General features: G+C 45.6%; 1 protein-coding gene across 2 annotated transcripts in view; it reads right to left on the bottom strand.

Annotated features, from left to right (window-relative positions):
* Positions 1–19,222, bottom strand: part of DNMBP (dynamin binding protein) — a 98,020-nt gene that overhangs the window by 39,725 nt on the left and 39,073 nt on the right. The window contains exon 4 of one of the 2 annotated variants that reach the window (XM_028098790.2): positions 15,979–17,985. In XM_028098790.2, the coding sequence (XP_027954591.1) occupies positions 15,979–17,985 (2,007 nt within the window). Of the gene's footprint in view, positions 1–717; positions 1,883–15,978; positions 17,986–19,222 lie in introns of those variants that run through there. The other variant, XM_028098794.1, reaches the window with a different exon arrangement.

Below are 19,222 nucleotides of genomic sequence, written 5' to 3'. Positions count from 1 at the left end.
TAGTTCATTTCAGAGAACTGGAGCAGACAAACTGGCAAGAAAGAAATAACGTCAAAGAACGAACGAACGAACGAAAGAAAGAAACTCTACATTATAAAAGACTCTCAATTAATACTCATGTTACAGATAACTTAGGTAAGGCTAAATGAAGTGAAGTAATTTGAATATGCAAAGCATCATGTGCATGAACAAAGCACCATGAAGAATATAATCTTCTGATTTCCATTCACTTAAGATTCCTGAATGTCAAGACATGAACACTCTATAAAACAAGTTAAAATCTTCTTTTCCCTAATGTCTAAAGAAGTGTAGGGATTGAGAGAAAGAACATGCCAGGAAAACAAATTTTCTCTGGGTGCCTCAATAATGAACTTGCCATCCCCATAAAACAAAACAAAAAATTACAGTACGAATGGAAAGATATTTGGGATTAGAGACACCTGACAAAACTGAGAATGGTAAAGAAAGTTCCCATGAGAACATGGTCTCGTTCTGGAGGCCACAGTTCGTATTTATAGCACTGTACAGGCTCTTGCTCTGTAAAGTGCCTCCCAAAGGGATTAAATCTCTAAGGTTGTTCTCATTCAAGCCACACTTAAAGAAGAATTTTGAGGGTCAGTTTCCTTAAGTGCATGAGTGTTCCTAGTACCTGGTATAACCACCCCTTTTATCTATTTTCAGGTTTCATCCTTCTCAAAAGGAAGACTGAGTTCATACCTTGAGTTTTCTTCCTGTTTTGCACAAATTCTGAGCGTCTCAGGCTGCTGGGTGCCGTGCGGCGGAAGCAACTATTCCTTTTCCAAGTCTCCAGACCATTTCTTTTTTTGTCTTCCTCAAAATGCCAAGTATTCTTCCCTAATGAAGGACCCTGAAGAATGCCACAGTGGTCTTCTCCCCGGCCCCCTCCCACCCACTGACTCTGCAGACTATCCAGGAAGATGCCTCCGCTCCCAAGGGCCATGGTTCCTGCTTTGCCAATGCCATTATCCTCCCAATTCTTCATCTGATGGACAGAATCTGTCCCTCTGTAATTCTGAAATTTATACTCACAGTTGGCAAATAGAGTATCGTAGCCTTTATGTTCTGTATCAAAGTCACTCTGATCCAGGGCATGAGCCTTTGCGTTGGGACAGATTTTACCATTTTCACAAACCTTTCTGTCCCCTTCATAGTATTTGACAAATTCTTTACCTTCATTGACTCCATCCAAATCTGCGAAGTCCACAGACTGACCATTAGTATAATTCCCAGGAACCTGACATAAATTGTTGCGGTTTCTATAATAAAAATTAGCTTCTTTACAATCCTCAAGATTATAATTAAAATTCCTGTGGTCCATGTGCCACTTTTCAGGTTGATCACAACTCCCCACAGAATCATCCAAACCACTGTGGCGAGTGCACGATTCAGTTTCTTTAGAGTCCTCGGGATCAAAATTCAGATTCTGACCATCCGTGTGGCCATTCATGTCCCCATACCCTCCAGCTTTCCAGCCTTCTGAGCTGCCTGTAAGTCGGTTATCCTTACTCCCCGGGCTCGGATTCCCATAATCCACATTTTCTGAGTTCATGTAACCATCACAACCCTGAGCCATACTTCTGTAGTTCATACAGTCCTTTCCACTTTCTTCCTCTTCCTCATGGTCCGAGTAGCTTGGTTCACTCTGCTCAAAAGCCCAGTATCCACAATGCCTTTTTCTGTAGGGCCGATTCTGCCCCAAGGTCCAGTGTCTGGAATCCAAGCCGCCTTCTCTGTAAAGTCGATCCAGCCCAGTAAGGTCCCTCTTCTGTAGACTCCTATGGTCTTCATACTCCCAGCTGGAACCCCAGTGCCCTTTCTTCTCCGTTTCTCTTTCTTCTCTAACTTCTTGGGTCTCACACATGTTCGGTGTATGTAAAGACACACGTTTTACTTCCTTCTTCCATGGGCCTGGGTGGGGCTGAAATGTGGACAGGTGCGGGTTAGCCTAAGGCTGTATCTGTCCTTCTGAAAATGTCTCCCCAAGTGCTCGAGACACTCTTCTTGCTCCTCCAGCTGGAGCCCAGAGAGATGTGGAGTTATTTCAACCTCAGGATCCAATCAGTGAGCTGCTATATCTTTCCCCACAGAGGCCAGAAGATAATTAGTAACTAGTGTTCATGTGATTGGAGTTGGCAGCTTTGTTTGGTGTTTCCCTCAAGCTGGTCAGACTGGCTCGGCTGCTTTCTGAACCGAAGGGAGAAGTATTTTGCTGTTCAAAAGGTTTTGTAGAAAAAGCAGAGCGAGAACAGCCCCCTTTAAAAGCCCAAGGTAAGGTCATGTATCTCCTCTGCCTCTTTAGGTATTTCAGCCATCAACCAGCAGTATAAATAATGTTTTCATGCACAGCTCAACACATGAAACATGTGGACGTGCCCCATCCTCCAAGTTCGGCTTTCTAATCCCTGGACATCTGAAACTCTGTGGGACTCCCTTCCCCTCCTCTTTTCCTCCTTTGAGAGTTTGCTTTTATGGGAGTCAGGTTACCAACTGGTGTACACTCAAATCACAAGTGGTTTCAACTCCCACCTGCGGACGCACGGGGACATCCTACTGAAGGAAGAAAGAGAACTTCCTTTTTACTCCGATCTGGTGTATGGGTAATTTTAAAACTGTCCCCTAGAAGAATGTAGTTATGCACGCTTTCACACTTGCCTTGATATTTGCCATGCCAGAGAAGCATGAAGACCATTTCCTAAATCTCTTTTCCATCCAATCATCCAGCATATTCAGGAACTGGGGAATAAGGTTAGAAATCAGAAAGGTGCAGATAAAAATACCTATTTGGATCAACAAACATTAGATGGGTGCCTATTACAGGTGAGGTATTGCAGAAGAGAGAAAAAATGGACAAGTTAGCCCCTGCCTCTTGCAATGCAGGAGCAGCACTCTAAAAGAAAATCAAATGTGACAAGTTCTGTAATAAACACAAATGGCAATGACGACAGAGCAGGGTCCCCGTGGGGCAGTGGTGATTTCATGGAAGGGGCAGCATTTGAGCAGTGCCTTCGAGCATGAGCAGGATTTCCACAGACTGTCTACAAATGGAGAATTAGGAAATGGGGAACAGTTTGAAGGACAGAGTAAGTAGAAAAAGTAACAGGAGGTAAGGCCGGAGGGGTAGATTGGGGCAGATCCCAAGGGACCTGAATGCCGTTTACTTCATTCGATGGGGAGTACCATGCTCAGAGACAGGCTTTAGTAAGATGACTCTTCTCGCTATCTGGTCATCTATCTGACATCCAGGAATGATTCCTTGAACCTCTGTCTAATCCCTATTTGTGAAACAATATAACCGTGAGGAGACCGGGGTTATATGCTTTGTCAATAATGAGATGTTTACTCTCGGACAAACCACTTACTCTCTCTGGGACTCAATGTACCCATCTGTAAAATGAGACAGCTGGCCCCCATGACTCCCAATTCCTTCAGTTTTAAAAATCCATGGTTCTGTTTTCCTCACTACTTCTTTTTCCTTTCTCAAATACCTAACATGTTAGTATGCACCTTCTGGATTCTCTACTAGTAGTTACCAAATCAACCTCTGGATTGCCAAATCTGATTTTCACGGGAAGATCTCTGTCTGCTCTGTTCCCTCACACCTAAACCAACAGCGGAGGCGGCAGCAGCCCTGGCAGCTTCTGGGTTTTCAGTGTGAAGATGCGCTGTAATCAGGGTGAGGGCTAGGGAGCTGAGGGGTTTGTTTTTTGGGGTCTTTTTGATCTTCAGTATTATCCTTACTTTACTGCAGATAAAGAAAGAGTCTCAGAGTTTGAATAACCTGGTCACATAGGCTGGTACAAGGTGGAGTTACAACCTGAACTCAGATCCATTTGATTTTGTGGCCCTAGACTAATAGAGGGTATCTCAAAAATGTAGGAAAACCTTAATTTCCTTCAAACCAAGCATACAAGCAAGTAAACGCTCTCACGGTCTAAGTCAGAGGTGGGCCACTTCTGAGGCAAGCGTGCGCACACTGCCGCCCCCCCTCCCCGCCACCGCCATTCCCTCTGTGTCTCCAGTCTCAGCCATGGCCCCTCCACCCCCCACCCCTCCACACCCTGCTGCGGGGCTGTCCCTTGCCGCTCAACCACGGCGTGCGCCCAGACTGGTACATAAAGTAAGCCGGGCACACTTTTAAATACTGAAAGCAAAGAGGAAGCTTTCCCTAGCTGTTATGGAAAACAAAGTTCCCTTTAGCAACTTTGTATCTTTGATAAAGCTAGCAGGATAAGAAACACACCTAGTACACCCACCAAGAGATAAAAGAGGCTAAATTACAGGTACAAAGGATACTAGTTATAAAATGACCCACCAGAAGAGGTTATGTGAAGCCAAAAGAAATGATCTTTGAATAAGAGGAGAGTGAGTAGCGGGTTATAGTACGAGGCTCCCCACTCCTACCCCAAAACCATCCCATCATTCTTTTCTAAGTCCTACTGCCTTCATAGTTTGCATAAAGATGTAAGCTGCCTCAGCTTCACTTCACTTCTGGCTGGGACTCAGAACTAATCCAAAGCTGTGAATGGGGTGCTATTTTCATATGACAAATCTGTGCGCAAAGACATGGGGCCTGAGGGAAAGGCGAGGAGGACAACTTTTCTACTTTTCTCAATCCTGGTATCACTGGCAAAATTCAACCCTTCAGATGGCATCCCTCTCTGTGGCTCTCCCTTTCACGGGACACAGCCGTCACCACCCACTGGCTCTTCTTGAGGCCCTGACGCAGCACTGTGCCCCAGTGTTTGCTGTTTGTCACCAGAGGGTGGGCGACCGGCTGCGGTGACCATCCATGCGTGCCGTAAATGGAGATACTGCTGTACGCAATGCTGGAAGGGAAGCCAGGCAGCAGGATTTGGAAGAAGACAGAAAGGGAAGAGGGGCAGGAAAGGCAAAGGAAGATGCGGGAGGAGGACAGGAAAGAACCAGCAAGAACATGTGCTTCCCGACTCTTGTTAATGTCTCCGTTTACTGCGCAGACCAAACCTCCCCCACTCAGGCGCCCGACGCTCCCACACGAAGACCGTCCCAGTACATTCTCCGATTCCTACGGTTCTTGCCGTCGTCCAGAGCACTGAGCAAATCTCTCTCTCATCTCACCCATGTTACTTTATTATAGTTGTTTCTCTCCATTTCTTACACTGAATGCTCCTTGCAGGCAGGAACCATGTCTAATTTCTAGGCACGCGCTAGATGCCAGGCAGAGGGCAGGATAGCTTGGGGGTTAAGAGCGCAGCACTGCAAGGCCTGGGTGCGAGTCTGGACTTTGCCACTCACCAGTGGACAATCTTGGGGAAGTTACTGAAGCTCTCTGAGTCTGTGTTGTCATGTTTTCATCTTAAGCACAGAAGATGTGACATTTCTGCAGAACATGACTAATTCTAAAAAGTATCATTATTTTTTTAAAGATTTTATTTATTTATTTGAGAGAGAGAATGAGAGAGAGAGAGAGAGCATGAGAGGGGGGAGGGTCAGAGAGAGAAGCAGACTCCCCGCTGAGCAGGGAGCCCGATGCGGGACTCGTTCCCGGGACTCCAGGATCATGACCTGAGCCGAAGGCAGTCGCTCAACCGACTGAGCCACCCAGGCGCCACTACCTGGAATTTGAGACATTTTTGTTCTGCCCCCCCTGCACATCTCGTGCAAGAACAGTTTATGAGTATATTCCAAAACTTACAAGTACAGAAGGCGGTGGAAGATCCTGGAACTTGCTATGGCTTTGGGGACGTAGAACTGAGCCGACATTCCCTTAGAATTCCTTTTCAGACACTCTGACATCATCAAGGTATCTGACAATCCCCCAGGACTTCAGGTACTCATCTTCAGTGGTCATTTTTTCTTAATGCCACCTTTATTTCTTAAGTAAACCCTACCCCTCAACGTGGGGCTCAAGCTCACTGACCCCAAGACCAAGAGCTGCATGCTCTGCGGACCGAGCCAGCCAGGCGCCCCTACAGGATCACCTCTCTGAGGACGTGCCTCGGCGCTCATCCTCACGCTTCACCTTGAGGGTAACTGCTGCTGCCGCCCCCGCTCAGCGCAGTGACCCAGGGGCTCAGTGGCCTAGCTCTTCCTTCATTCATCACACCAAATTTGCTCCAGGACCCCCTCCTGCTGGCCCGCCTCTGAGTCTGCAGTCCCTCAGACCTGCACCCACTCGCAGAGCAGTCCTCTCCTGAACACACTTCAGAGAGAAGTCTCCTCTCTCTAATACCGTCTGCTCTCCAGCTTTGGGAAAATGACTCCCTCTCTGGCCTTCCCAGGATACTCTTTTTTTTTTTTTAATGTTTTATTTATTTATTCATGAGAGTCAGAGGGGGCGGGGGGCAGAGGCAGAGGGAGAAGCAGGCTCCCCACCTAGCAGGGAGCCCGATGCGGGACTCGATCCTGGGACTCCAGGATCATGACCTGAGCCGAAGGCAGACGCTTAACCATCTGAGCCACCCAGGCACCCGAGGATACTCTTTCTTGTTGGAATTTATTTTTCCAGTCACGTACAGCGGCCTGAAGTAGAGGGGAGGGAAGCACGTGGACCTGGGCTGCCATTCTCCTGCTTTTATTTCTCATTAGCATCCTGCAGGCCCTGCACCCACAGATCAGCCTGTGGAGTGTTTTCTTTCCTGACGACACGTGGGCTCGCAGCTATCTGGCACACCTGCCCAAAGTGACACGGCCGTGCTGTCCTTGGGCCCTAGTCTGCTGTTGCCTTGCTTTCTGCCTTTTTCCTCTAGAAATTATTGCTGTTTCTTCATCCTTCCCCTATCAAATCTACCATCCCACTGTGTTTGAACCCGCACATTCTGCCTTCCCTCCTGTTAAAATGGAGAAACTGTCTCTGCTCCTCTAACAGGCCAGTCTCTCCGTTGGTTCACTGGATCCCACTCCCGCCTGACCCCTCAGGGACTGTGTTCCAACAATTCAGCCCTCTCTCTTCCGCTTCTTCAGGGCACCTGCTCTAATGGATCAGTCCCACGCACTCAACTATCTGCTTCTTGTCCTTTGCCAGTCCATCTTCCTGGTCCTCCCCGCTCTCAGACACTGGCGTGCCCCGGGGCTTCTCCCAGATCTGCAATTACCCAGCACACAGCAGGAGCGCGGGGAACACGGGTATGACTGGAAATGTGGTTTCTGCTCTTATTCAGTGCAGCCGCCTCTCAGCCTAAGGAAGAACTATAAAGGAGACCGCTCCGGCTAAAGCTACTCATAGGGCATCCATGGTGCTACAGCTTCTGGCTCTGTGCACAGAGCATCTGCAACTGAGGGAGCAGACAGACCCCTAAGACCTAAAGGTAAGTTCCCAAGCAGAGGAAGAGAGGAGGCCCTGATGAAAAGAGACAACTGGGAGAAGGGAAGGCAGGAGCAGGAGTGTGGGAGTGCTGTAAAAGGCAATAAAGGCTGGAATATAGGAAAATAAGAGGTGTTTGGGGGAAATCTGATATGCTCCGAAGGGTACGAATGCTCTCAGTGCAACAGGGCTGTGAGATGCATTTAAGATGCCTCAGAGTTTAAACCTGGTGATGAACTTAAAGGGTTAGCAGTTAGGTTAGGGTTCAAGTAGAGAAGCTGGAACCGTGGGCAGCTGGGGGATGTTGCTAGCACGAATGGGTAAGCAATTTGGAAACTTGTGGGACTTCATGACAGGCTAGCAGTCAGAAGTATATCTGCGAGGAAGGGTTAAATATTTTTTCAAAGGATATCAACATACACATATATGCTCTTATAATTTTCAACAGATGAGACTATTAAACAATGTGATGCCCAGCATACATTATTTTGGAAGTTGGCAAGGGTCATTCGGGATCCCTCCTCTGTGAGCACCTGTATTGCTGAGTTTTTCAAGTGCTGCTTCCTACCACCGGCTCTCTCGGAGATCGAGCAGTCCCTCAAGTTGAAACGCAGGGACACCACGGTGGGGCGCTGCGACAAGCACTGAGCCCACAGGATGAGACTGGCCTGAATTCGAACCACAGTGCCACCACTGACTAACTGTGACGCTCTGGGACAACCTCGGCTTTCCCGTCTGTCACACGTGGACAATGTGGAAGATTAGAAAAAATGCTCAAAGACCCAGCACGTTGTTTGACAAGTAGTAAGTGCTCAGTTAATTATAATTATGGTCACCGTCTAACTCTTCCAGTTCCTTCAACTCCTGGGAAGGTTCAGCCGCCTCTCTTTTTCTCTATCTATACTTTCTTTTAAAAAAAATTTTTTTTAAGTAATCTCATTAAATGTCATGGCTTTCAATAATGTCTGTGTGCTGCCAAAATGTATGTCACTAACAAATGTCTCCAGCCCTCACCTCTCCCCTGAACTCCAGGGCTGTTATCAAACTGCCTAAGCAACGCCTGCACCCGGACGTCTTACGGGCACAACAACATGACTAAAACTGAGCTCCTGACTTCTGCCCCCATCCCACCTCCCCCAGCAGCCAGCGTCTCCTGCTGTCTTCACCATGAATTGAGAAATGACTGGCAACTCCAGTCCTTCCAGTTGTCCAACCACAGGGTCATCCTTGACTCTTCTCCTTCTCTCACATCTCACACCCAACCCACCAGCAAGTCCTACAGGCTCGGACTCAAAATGTCCCCAGAACCGTGTGCTCCCATGATCCTCAGTCTACCGTCCTGGTCCAGGCCGCCCAGAGGGACTCTGTAACGTTGTAAGTCAGATCTTACCACTCCCCTGCTCAAAACCTTCCCGTGGCTTCTCCTCTCACTTTCAACAATGAACCATAAAACCCACACCTTTGCTCTAGCTGAACTGGCCTCCTTGCCGTTCCTCAAACACTGGATGCACTCTTGTCCGGGCTGCCCCGTCCGCCAGAGACAGTGCTCCCTACCCCAAAAATGGCTTAGCTGGCTTCCTACAATCATTTGGATCTTCACTCAAATGTCACTTTTCAGGGAGGTCTTCCCTGATGCCATAGCTTCTTCTGCCTTCTAAGACATATTTATATTTCTACTCATTTACTGCTTGTCTCTCTCCATGAGGGCAGAGATCACTGCTTGGAATACAGCAGGAGCTCAATGTTTGCTGCATCAGTGACTGCCCTAGAGTCTTCCCGGGTCTTGCTATGTCTGGGAAAGTGAAGGGTAGGAGGTGGTGCACTCAGGCAGCCGCGTGGTGGCAGGAACGCTCACGGCTGAAGGTCCCATGCTAGCGGGAGGCTGGTCCTTTCCCCGGGGCCTGGAAAGCCTCAGTGAAATCTGAAACCGATACTTAAAATCCCTGGATCTATTCCATTTTCTCCACCCCTCTGCCCAGAGCTGAGGGTGAGGAAATGTTCCTAAAGCCACACTACAAAGTTAAGAATAGTGATTCACGTTAATTATAACTATGTTAACCATTTCAAGCTACATTTCTTGACACACATTGAAACACCTATCGTAAAAGGAAAACTAGTTTCAATCCTGAACTAACATAGATTATTAATGCCTTCTGACTCTGGTTGTTGTTTTATTTTATTTTATTTTGGTTGCTGTTTTATACCAAAATAAAATCCATTACAAGTAACTGAGCTAATTTTTACTGAGCCAACACCCTGAACCAGATGTCACAAGTCAAGGATACTTGCTTTCTTCTTATGTACTGACGAACCAGAAAGACAGATTATGATTCCTTTCACATAAACATTTATACCTTGAAAGACCACAAGATGTTTTGGCTATTTAACTCCATTATCTTTTTACTAGTTTGAGAATGAATTTTTAATACCTGAGGCATTCCAAGGAATCTTCAGAATAACAAATTGCTTTTGTATGTAGAAAAACTAGACTTTCAAATTTTTAAAATGTCTAGACTATTATATACACTTCAGTATAAACGTGTTATTGTTCCATATCAGTAACTTTCCAACTTGTTAACTGAATGGCTCTCTTTAGTGGGCCTTAGATCTCACTCAATATCTTGCTGAAAATGGTCCGTTCCTAAAAAACATGTTCTGATTTGATTTGCAACAGTCTTTTAAAATTACCCTGAGAGTTTCTCTGGTTAACATTCTTCTTGACGTTACCTTAAAGGGAAGAGAAGCTTAGGAACAAGGTTCCTGATGTGGAAGAGGCTGGCTCTACACTTTGCCGTCTACTGCACTGATTCAGAACAGTGGGGTTCTTGCCCATAATGAAGTAACTACAGCCATGAGTCAGGGGCAGCAAGGCAAACAGTGTGGTTAAATACAGAGGTCAATATCGCTATGATCACTAGAGTTTCAGAGATACACGAATATGAATGATACTGTGACCATGTCCTTTTTATTAATCAAAGGATAGTCAGTGCCTGCCTCCTAGTATGTGCTCAAGAAATATTTGCTGAGTAAAGAAATGAATGTATTTGTCACTCTGAGGCACGTGAACCTCTCCTAGAGATAGAACAAAACTATTACATGCTGAAATAAGATTCTCTCAGGCCTACAGGATATAGTCCTAATTAGGGGGGTCTAAAAGTGACATGTACTGGTATATATAGATAATGGAGTATTACTCACCATCAAAAAGAATGAAATCTTACCATTTGCAATGACATGGATGGAGCTAGGGGGTATTATGCTAAGCAAAATAAGTCAGTCAGAGAAAGACCAATACCATATGATTTCACTTATACGTGGAATCTAAGAAACAAAACAGATGAACATAGGGGAAGGGAAAAAAAGAGAGGGAAGCAAACCCTAAGAGACTCTTAACTACAGAAAACAAACTAAGGGTTGATGGAGGGAGGTGGGGGGGATGGGCTGAATGGGTGATGGGGATTAAGGAGGGCACTTGTGATGAGCACTGGGTGTTGTATGAAGTGATAAATCATTAAATTCTACACTTGAAACCAATTTTACCATGTATGTTAACTAACTTGAATTTAAATAAAAACTAGAAATAAATCATAAAATAAAAAATTAATAAATAACTAAACACATAAAAGTATGTACTGGGAAATCTGAAAGTCTGTGGATTAACCCTACATGTTTCCAGGGCTCTGGAAGTCAACCGATGTATCAAATTTGAAGGTACTGTGTGTGTCTTAGATATAGACCTTAACTTATTAACCAGCAGCTCATTTTGACTAGAAGCTCTTTAAGGGCAGAGAGCACATCTGTGTTTATTACCCTCCCCTTAGCACAGCGCCTGGCACACAGCAAAAACTCAACAAACATTTGCTGGGTGAATGAGTGACTGAACTGAATGTCATCCTGAAGCCTGCAAAATGGTATTTCATTTCCCAATACTCTATAATCAGAGACACCTCCCACTACCCTCCTACTATTCTACCCTGACTCTATGTGCTAATTCCAAATTTAAAACTCCAAATTCTCTGGTTGGCTTATCTAAAACCATTGGGGCTTTGTGGGGTGCCTGGTTGCCTCAGTCGGTTAAGCGTCTGCCTTCAGTTCAGGTCATGATCCCAGGATCCTGCGATCAGGGGAGCCACGCCCCCCCTTCACATTGGGTTCCCTGCTCAGTGGGGAGCCTGCTTCTCCTTCTCCCTCTGCCCCTCCCCCCTGCTGGCGCACGTGTTCTCTAATAAATAAATAAAATCTTTAAAAAATAATAAAACTATTGGGGCTTTTATTTCTTTTTTTAAAAGATTTTATTTATTTATTTGACAGAGAGTGGGAACACAAGCAGGGGGAGTGGGAGAGGGAGAAGCAGGCTTCCCGCCCAGCAGGGAGCCTGATGCAGGGCTCAGTCCCAGGACCCTGGGATCATGACCTGAGCCGAAGGCAGACACTTAACAACTGAGCCACCCAGGCGCCCCGGGGCTTTTCATTTCTAATAATTGAAGTTTGGGTTATTTGGGCGATCCTCTCACAGAAAAAAAGTTTAGAAAGTAGGAGGAAATAGAAAAAAATCTTAAAGCTATCAATATACTGACAAGATCGTAGTGCACTAGTCAAAACCAAAGGAAATCTGAAATCCAGACAGGTAAATAACCACAGAAATGGCACCACCCCGGGGCATCTGCCCAGAAAACAGAACTTTTGTTTCAATGGCCCTCTCAGGAGAAGTGGTCACAAACTCAAAGCCCAGGGCCTGTCCGAGGTGAGAAGTCTAAAAAGAGACCTCTTTCTAGAATAAGCTAAGATTCCAAAGGACTACTGAGAGTGCATCAGAATTAGACCCTCTTGCAAAATTACAGTTGGGGTTCCAATATCCAGGTCGTCCATGGAATTTTAAGCCTTGAAATTAGTTTTAGGTAATTGAACTGAGACTGCGTAGTGCTCCCCTGTGGGAATTCCTTCTCAGCGTTTCTTGGGAAATGCATATGTCCTTCTGGATGCAAAGAAAAATCAGTCAAGAAAGTGGAACACAAGAGGAAATACTGTAATTCTCCTGTGAGAATAAAGCCTAGAAATAAATGTGGACGCATTTTGGGTTCAAAGGAATCCACCGATGTCAAGTTGAAAGCAAGAGCAGAAAATACTGACACAGAGTAAAAGATTAAGGTTGACCAGGATGAGAGTAACAGGAGAGAAGTGACCAGGATCTAATCAGTTAGTTTTGCTTGTAGCTGCTGCTATGCTACGTGTGTTTATAAGTGTTTGCATTCGTGGCCCTGCGTGCTGCCGACAGTGAGTCATGCCTGCAAATCAAATAAATGTTAATAAGCTTATTTGTACAGCACATTTTTTTTTTACAAATCTTATAAAGTGTTCAAGAAATACCAAGTTTTAGGGGTGCCTCGGTGGCTCAGTTGATTAAGTGTCTGCCTTTGGCTCAGGTCATGATCCCAGGGTCCTGGGATCCAGCCCCGCATCGGGCTCCCTGCTCGGTGGGAAGCGTGCTTCTCCCTCTCCCACTCCCCCTGCTTGTGTTCCCTCTCTCTCGAATAAATAAATAAAATCTTAAAAAAAAAAAAATCAAGTTTTAGAAGCAAAGTAAGTCCTTAAACTGACAATCCTGATAAATGATTCTGTGTAGTGTTAAATCTTGCTCAGAGCGGTGAATAACGTTCCATTATTTGAATACTTGAAACCAAAAATGTTTGCCCAGTGTTCTCCAGGGTTTAATATTTGCCAAAGGTTCATAGTTAAATATATATATTTATATATTAAATTTATGTATATTTATATATTTAATTTATATATAAATTAAAATACTTAATAGATTATAGAGATGTGACTATTAATATTGAATCATTATGCTATACACCTGAAACTAATATAATGTATATCAGTTATACCTCAATAAAAAAATTTTTAAGATAAGAATATTGTCAAAATGGTCTAAATTTTGATTTAGCAAAAGCAATATTGATTTCAACAGCAAAGTAAAAATCAGAGCCAAGTACACAAAATATTTTCATTGTCAAAAAAGAAAATGAGCTTACACGAAGCAACATGCACCCTAAAAGCCCCATCTAAAAATGCTTTTAGATACATTCTTAATTCAACCAGCATCAATCCAAGATGAAAACTCTCTCCTTTGCCTAGAATACTAACAAAACAAAGATCAATCCTATCAGGGCAACTAAAGCTTTGTGTATTTAAAATCTTGTTTTAAGAATAACTTTTCAACGCTAATTGTGGTATTATTTTACAATTTTGAACTTATTTTTATTTAACTTTTATGTTAATGCTTCCTTCTGATGTTCTCAAATGTTTACTGTCATATTTACTTTCTGATTTTGATAAATATTCTATACTTATGTAAGACCTTAAGGTAAGGGGAAGTTGAGGGAAGGGTACATGAGAACTTCAATTTTTTGCAACTTTTCTATAGATCTTAAATTATTTTACATTAAAAAATGTTTTAAAGATGTTATTTATTTGAGAGAGAGAGCACGAGCAGGAGGGGCAGAGGGAGAGGTAGAGAGAATCTCAAGCAGACTCCATGCAGAGTGAGGAGCCTAACGTGGGGCTCAAACTCACGACCCTAAGATCAAGAGTCTCATGCCCTGAGCCAGCCAGACACCCCTAAAAGTATCATTATTGAGAAATTCCCACTACCTGGAATTTGAGACATTTTTGTTCTGCCCCCCTGCATATCTCGTGCAAGAACAGTTTATGAGTATATTCCAAAACTTACAAGTACAGAAGGCGGTGGAAGATCCTGGAACTTGCTATGGCTTTGGGGACGTAGAACTGAGCCGACATTCCCTTAGAATTCCTTTTCAGACACTCTGACATCATCAAGGTATCTGACAATCCCCCAGGACTTCAGGTACTCATCTTCAGTGGTCATTTTTTCTTAATGCCACCTTTATTTCTTAAGTAAACCCTACCCCTCAACGTGGGGCTCAAGCTCACTGACCCCAAGACCAAGAGCTGCATGCTCTGCGGACCGAGCCAGCCAGGCGCCCCTACAGGATCACCTCTCTGAGGACGTGCCTCGGCGCTCATCCTCACGCTTCACCTTGAGGGTAACTGCTGCTGCCGCCCCCGCTCAGCACAGTGACCCAGGGGCTCAGTGGCCTAGCTCTTCCTTCATTCATCACACCAAATTTGCTCCAGGACCCCCTCCTGCTGGCCCGCCTCTGAGTCTGCAGTCCCTCAGACCTGCACCCACTTGCAGAGCAGTCCTCTCCTGAACACACTTCAGAGAGAAGTCTCCTCTCTCTAATACCGTCTGCTCTCCAGCTTTGGGAAAATGACTCCATCTCTGGCCTTCCCAGGATACTCTTTTTTTTTTTTTAATGTTTTATTTATTTATTCATGAGAGTGAGAGAGAGAGAGAGAGAGGGGCAGAGGTAGAGGGAGAAGCAGGCTCCCCACCTAGCAGGGAGCCCGATGCGGGACTCGATCCTGGGACTCCAGGATCATGACCTGAGCCGAAGGCAGACGCTTAACCATCTGAGCCACCCAGGCGCCTGAGGATACTCTTTCTTGTTGGAATTTATTTTTCCAGTCACGTACAGCGGCCTGAAGTAGAGGGGAGGGAAGCACGTGGACCTGGGCTGCCATTCTCCTGCTTTTATTTCTCATTAGCATCCTGCAGGCCCTGCACCCACAGATCAGCCTGTGGAGTGTTTTCTTTCCTGACGACACGTGGGCTCGCAGCTATCTGGCACACCTGCCCAAAGTGACACGGCCGTGCTGTCCTTGGGCCCTAGTCTGCTATTGCCTTGCTTTCTGCCTTTTTCCTCTAGAAATTATTTCTCATGGGAGTTTGGTGAAGATAAACGAAGTCCCTGAAGCTGGTCACCCCTCAAGTAAGGGACAGAATTAGAATTTCTGAATCTGCAAGGTGGGAAGCAGTCAACTGTAGTAGTTAAAAACCAGAGCTCCCAGCTCCCTCAGTAAGCTACTCCATCTCTACAAATCTTACCTGCCTCATCTATCAAGCAGCCGTGTGAATTATCCCAGTGTGTGTAGGGTGGCTGGGAAGATTATATGTGCAAGCAAATGGTACCAAGTCCTTATTACCAACAAGTTAATGATTGTTAGCTCTTCTGGTACTATTGCAACCTAGTCCTTTGGGTGTCTGGGTGGCTCAGTTGGTTAAGCAACTGCCCTCGGCTCAGGTCATGATCCCAGGGCCTTGGGATAGAGCCCCACATTGGGCTCCCTGCTCAGTGGGGAGACTGCTTCTCCCTCTGCTTCTCCCCCTGGCTTGTGCTCTCTCTCTTCCTCACTCTCTCTCTCTCAAATAAATAAAATCTCTAACAAAACCTAGTCCTTAAACCACAAAGATATAAGATGCAGTTTTTTCATGAATCTTAGCCTGGAAGTCTTTAGTCCTTACTAGAGGCCAGTTATGGAGGTCATTATATGCAGGGACTTCCCATCTGCAGGACTGCTATGGATGCTTTAGCACAACAGGAGGCATAAATGTCCATGAGGTTTGAGCTGCTCTATCTGGTCACAGGGTAATTCGAGACAGAGCAGTCGAATTGTGGTGACAGGGTAAGAAATTAAGAAAGCAAATCAGTCTTTGTCAAAGATGGTAACATCTCCCTTAAAAACATGGGGAGGCCATTATGTGGACTGGTGGATGTCAAGAAACACGTATCTATTATTTCCCCGTCACTTACCTCTGAGTTGCTGGAGTTCCATATTCAAACTTTCAATGTTGCTCTCATAGAACTCAAGATCCTCAAGGGTCTCTTCCCTTAATGATTCGTCTTGCTTCTCCTCCAGCGCTAAGTTTAGCTCTTCTTGAGCCCCGCTACCCACATCCAAGTCCTCTTCCATCTCCTGAACCCTCACCAATACTAAGGGACACTGGGAAGTCTGGTCCACAGTCTGGTCCACACTCTCAGGGTCCTCCTTCTCCGGTGTCTCACAGCTCGGACGGGTACAGGTTAGGAGCCTGGGGGATACTGGGGTCCCTCGATGCTGTGCCGAGGGAGGCAGGGGAGCGGGGCGAGAGGGTCGCATCGCCAAGGGCGGTTCAGGTTTCAGGGTCTGGTCAAGAAGCACATGGGGAGAAGCGGACGCTGGAGTACAGGGACGCGGGGGCGGGGGCCTTAGGGCTTTCCTCCTCTCGGGCAGCTCCTGCTGGCTGGTTAGCTTTGAGGAACCTCGGACAATGTCCTTCTCCGAGTTAAAGTCCATGATTGAAAAGTGGCGCAAAATTTTATCTGGTTCTAGGCCAGGCCCTGACAAGCTCTTTTCAAACTCTATCAGCTGTTGTGTCAACTTCGAATCCAGGTCAGTGTTGCCTTCTCCGTGTAAAAGTGCCATGGCTTCGGCTGCAAAAACCTTGTCTTGCAGACCAAGCTTCATGTCTGATCTCTCTGGTGCAGAACAAAAGCTGGAGGCATTTTCTTTGGGCGCGTGGTGCTTTTTAGCACATCTTGCCATGCCCTGGAGAGGAGAGCTCAACCGGCTGGGTGTGACTACCCGAGGGCCCAAAAGACAGGAGCCAATGTGAGGAGGTGGCACTGGCTTCTGAAGGGTTTTTGGTGGGGAGGACATTCCTCTGGGAGGTAGGCTGGAGTCGTCTTTAGTCCTTGCCTCAAAGGGAAGAGGGTCAGCATACTGCCCTGAGCTTTGGTGGCCCCCTCCTGCTGTAGAGTAATACTGGTGTTTCTGCAATCTGGGAGGAAAAGGTACCTGAGGTTGGGAGGAAACCCCATTGACTATCTCTGAAGGATCCTCTGCAGAAGAGTCTTTGGCAAGAGACTGTTTGTGCCCCAGGCCTGGGCTTCTTGGGGTGCCCCCTGAGGTGTCTTCATCCTGATGAGAGTTTTTGTTTACTTCATACTCAGAAGTCAGATGCTCTGGGGGAGAAGCAGATTTCTCAGAAATAACACAGTTGGACTTCTCCGCTTTATACTCAGGAGATTCGGGTCTTCTTCCCTCCACCACCAAGGAGTTCTCTGAACAACCCAAAGAAGGGGCAGGGATCTCGGTAGGGCTGCTTTCCTGTGGAGGATCCATGGTCTCCTCTGCTCTTGTTTTAGAAAACAGCTTTATAAATCGGTAAGGAAAGATGCCTGTCCTGCCCTTCAGTGATCCTTCTAGCCACCCGTCTTCCAGCGTTCCCAGAATTCGGATTTTATCACCGACCTCAAAATCCAGCTCATTCGGCTCCAGGGCCTGGAACCTGTAGAGGGCAATTCCGTAAGTCCCCGGCCGCTCCTCATCGTCTTCCAGGTCCCTCTCGTCCTCTCCTGTAGGGGTCTCTTCTTCACCATTAATAACGCAGTCATCGTGATTTCCAGGACTTACCAACTCATCCACAGTCCTCAGGGGCCCCAAAAGCTCTACAAAACCTTCTGGAAAAATGCCTCTTCGACCCTCTAATTCCCCTTCAAACCAGCCTGGTTCAGGAACTCCAATAATGGTAATCACATCCCCTTCTCTGAAGTCCAGCTCCTCGTCCAGCTGGGCCGAAAGCCCCATCAGCGCCCGCGCTTGTCCCATTGAGTACTCAGGAATCTGGAGCAAGGTGCTCTGTGGGCACCAGCACCGGCTCTGTGAGGAGAGGCAGAGCTCCCGAACACATGATGACGGGAAGAAGCCCCGGGCACCCCAGCAGCTTCGGCCCTGCAGCCAGGGGGTCGTGGGGGCACCATCGAGAATCACCAGGTCACCTAAAAAAAGACAAGCAAAGATAACGACCTGAGTCATCACTGCAAAAGAACACTGCCATAACTAATAGTGCAACTCATCATTTTAAACATCTATCAGATTCAGGGAAATGTACCTCTGGAGTTTTAAGGGCATAATACTTTTGACAATTTAGTGAATTTCGACAATTTAGTGACAACACAGTGCACAGTCCTGTAAAGCAGTGCTTTTCAACATGTGGTGCATGGAATCCTGGGGGAGCTCCAAGATCCTTTCAGAGAGTCTGTAAAGTCCAAACTATATTTTCTTCAGAGACTTTATATATTTCAGTTAAAACAAAATATCATGGTCGATTGAATATAAATACAAATATGAGCATTTAGCTTTCTTCTATTAAAGCAAATATTTTTTTAAAGATCTTGTTTATTTATTTGAGATGGAGAGAGAGCAAGAGCAGGGGGCGGAGGGAGAAGACACGGGGCTCGATCCCAGGACCCGGGGATCATGACCTTGACCTGAGCTGAAGGCAGACAACTGACCAACTGAACCACCCAGATGCCCCTATTAAGGCAAATATTAAAGAGATTTGCAAAAATGTAAACCAATGATGCTCTTCCTACTAAATTTTTTTGTTTAGAAAATTATTTTTCATTAAAAATATGCTATTTACATGGGTGCATGGATGGCTCAGTTGGTTGGGCGACTGCCTTCGGCTCAGGTCATGATCCTGGAGTCCCGGGATCGAGTCCCATGTTGGGCTCCCTGCTCAGCGGGGAGTCTGCTTCTCCCTCTGATCCTCCCCCCCTCTCATGCTCTCGCTCTCTCTCATTCTCTCTCTCAAATAAAGCCTTTAAAAAACTATGCTATTTATGTTAATATATAATAGGTTTTAAAAAATGAATTGATAAATATTTTTTAAAATTTCTGTTTTAACAGCAGATATTGCAAATATCAATAGACTCACATAAGCAAGAGCTCTTTGGGGTTTCAATAACTTTTAAGAGTATAAAGGGCTCCTGGAACCAAAAAGTTTTAAAAATGCCACTATAAACAATGCTCTTACAGTCTGTGTCATTGGATTAGTTTATAAATGATAAAGAATATATACATGTCCATTATAATCCTTTGAACAGATGCATCAGATCTCTCACACTAACTTTTATCCAACATCAAATACAGAACAATGAAAGAAGTCTTCAGGAATGGTTTCTTTTTTTAAAGATGTATTTATTTATCTGAGAGAGAGAGAGTGAGCATGCA

Source organism: Eumetopias jubatus, unplaced genomic scaffold (genome assembly GCF_037043125.1).
Source record: "Eumetopias jubatus isolate StellerSeaLion01/CBP00866 unplaced genomic scaffold, mEumJub1_p1.0 scaffold_17, whole genome shotgun sequence".
NCBI classification, from domain to species: domain Eukaryota; kingdom Metazoa; phylum Chordata; class Mammalia; order Carnivora; family Otariidae; genus Eumetopias; species Eumetopias jubatus.
This window is presented reverse-complemented; position numbering and strand designations above follow the sequence as displayed.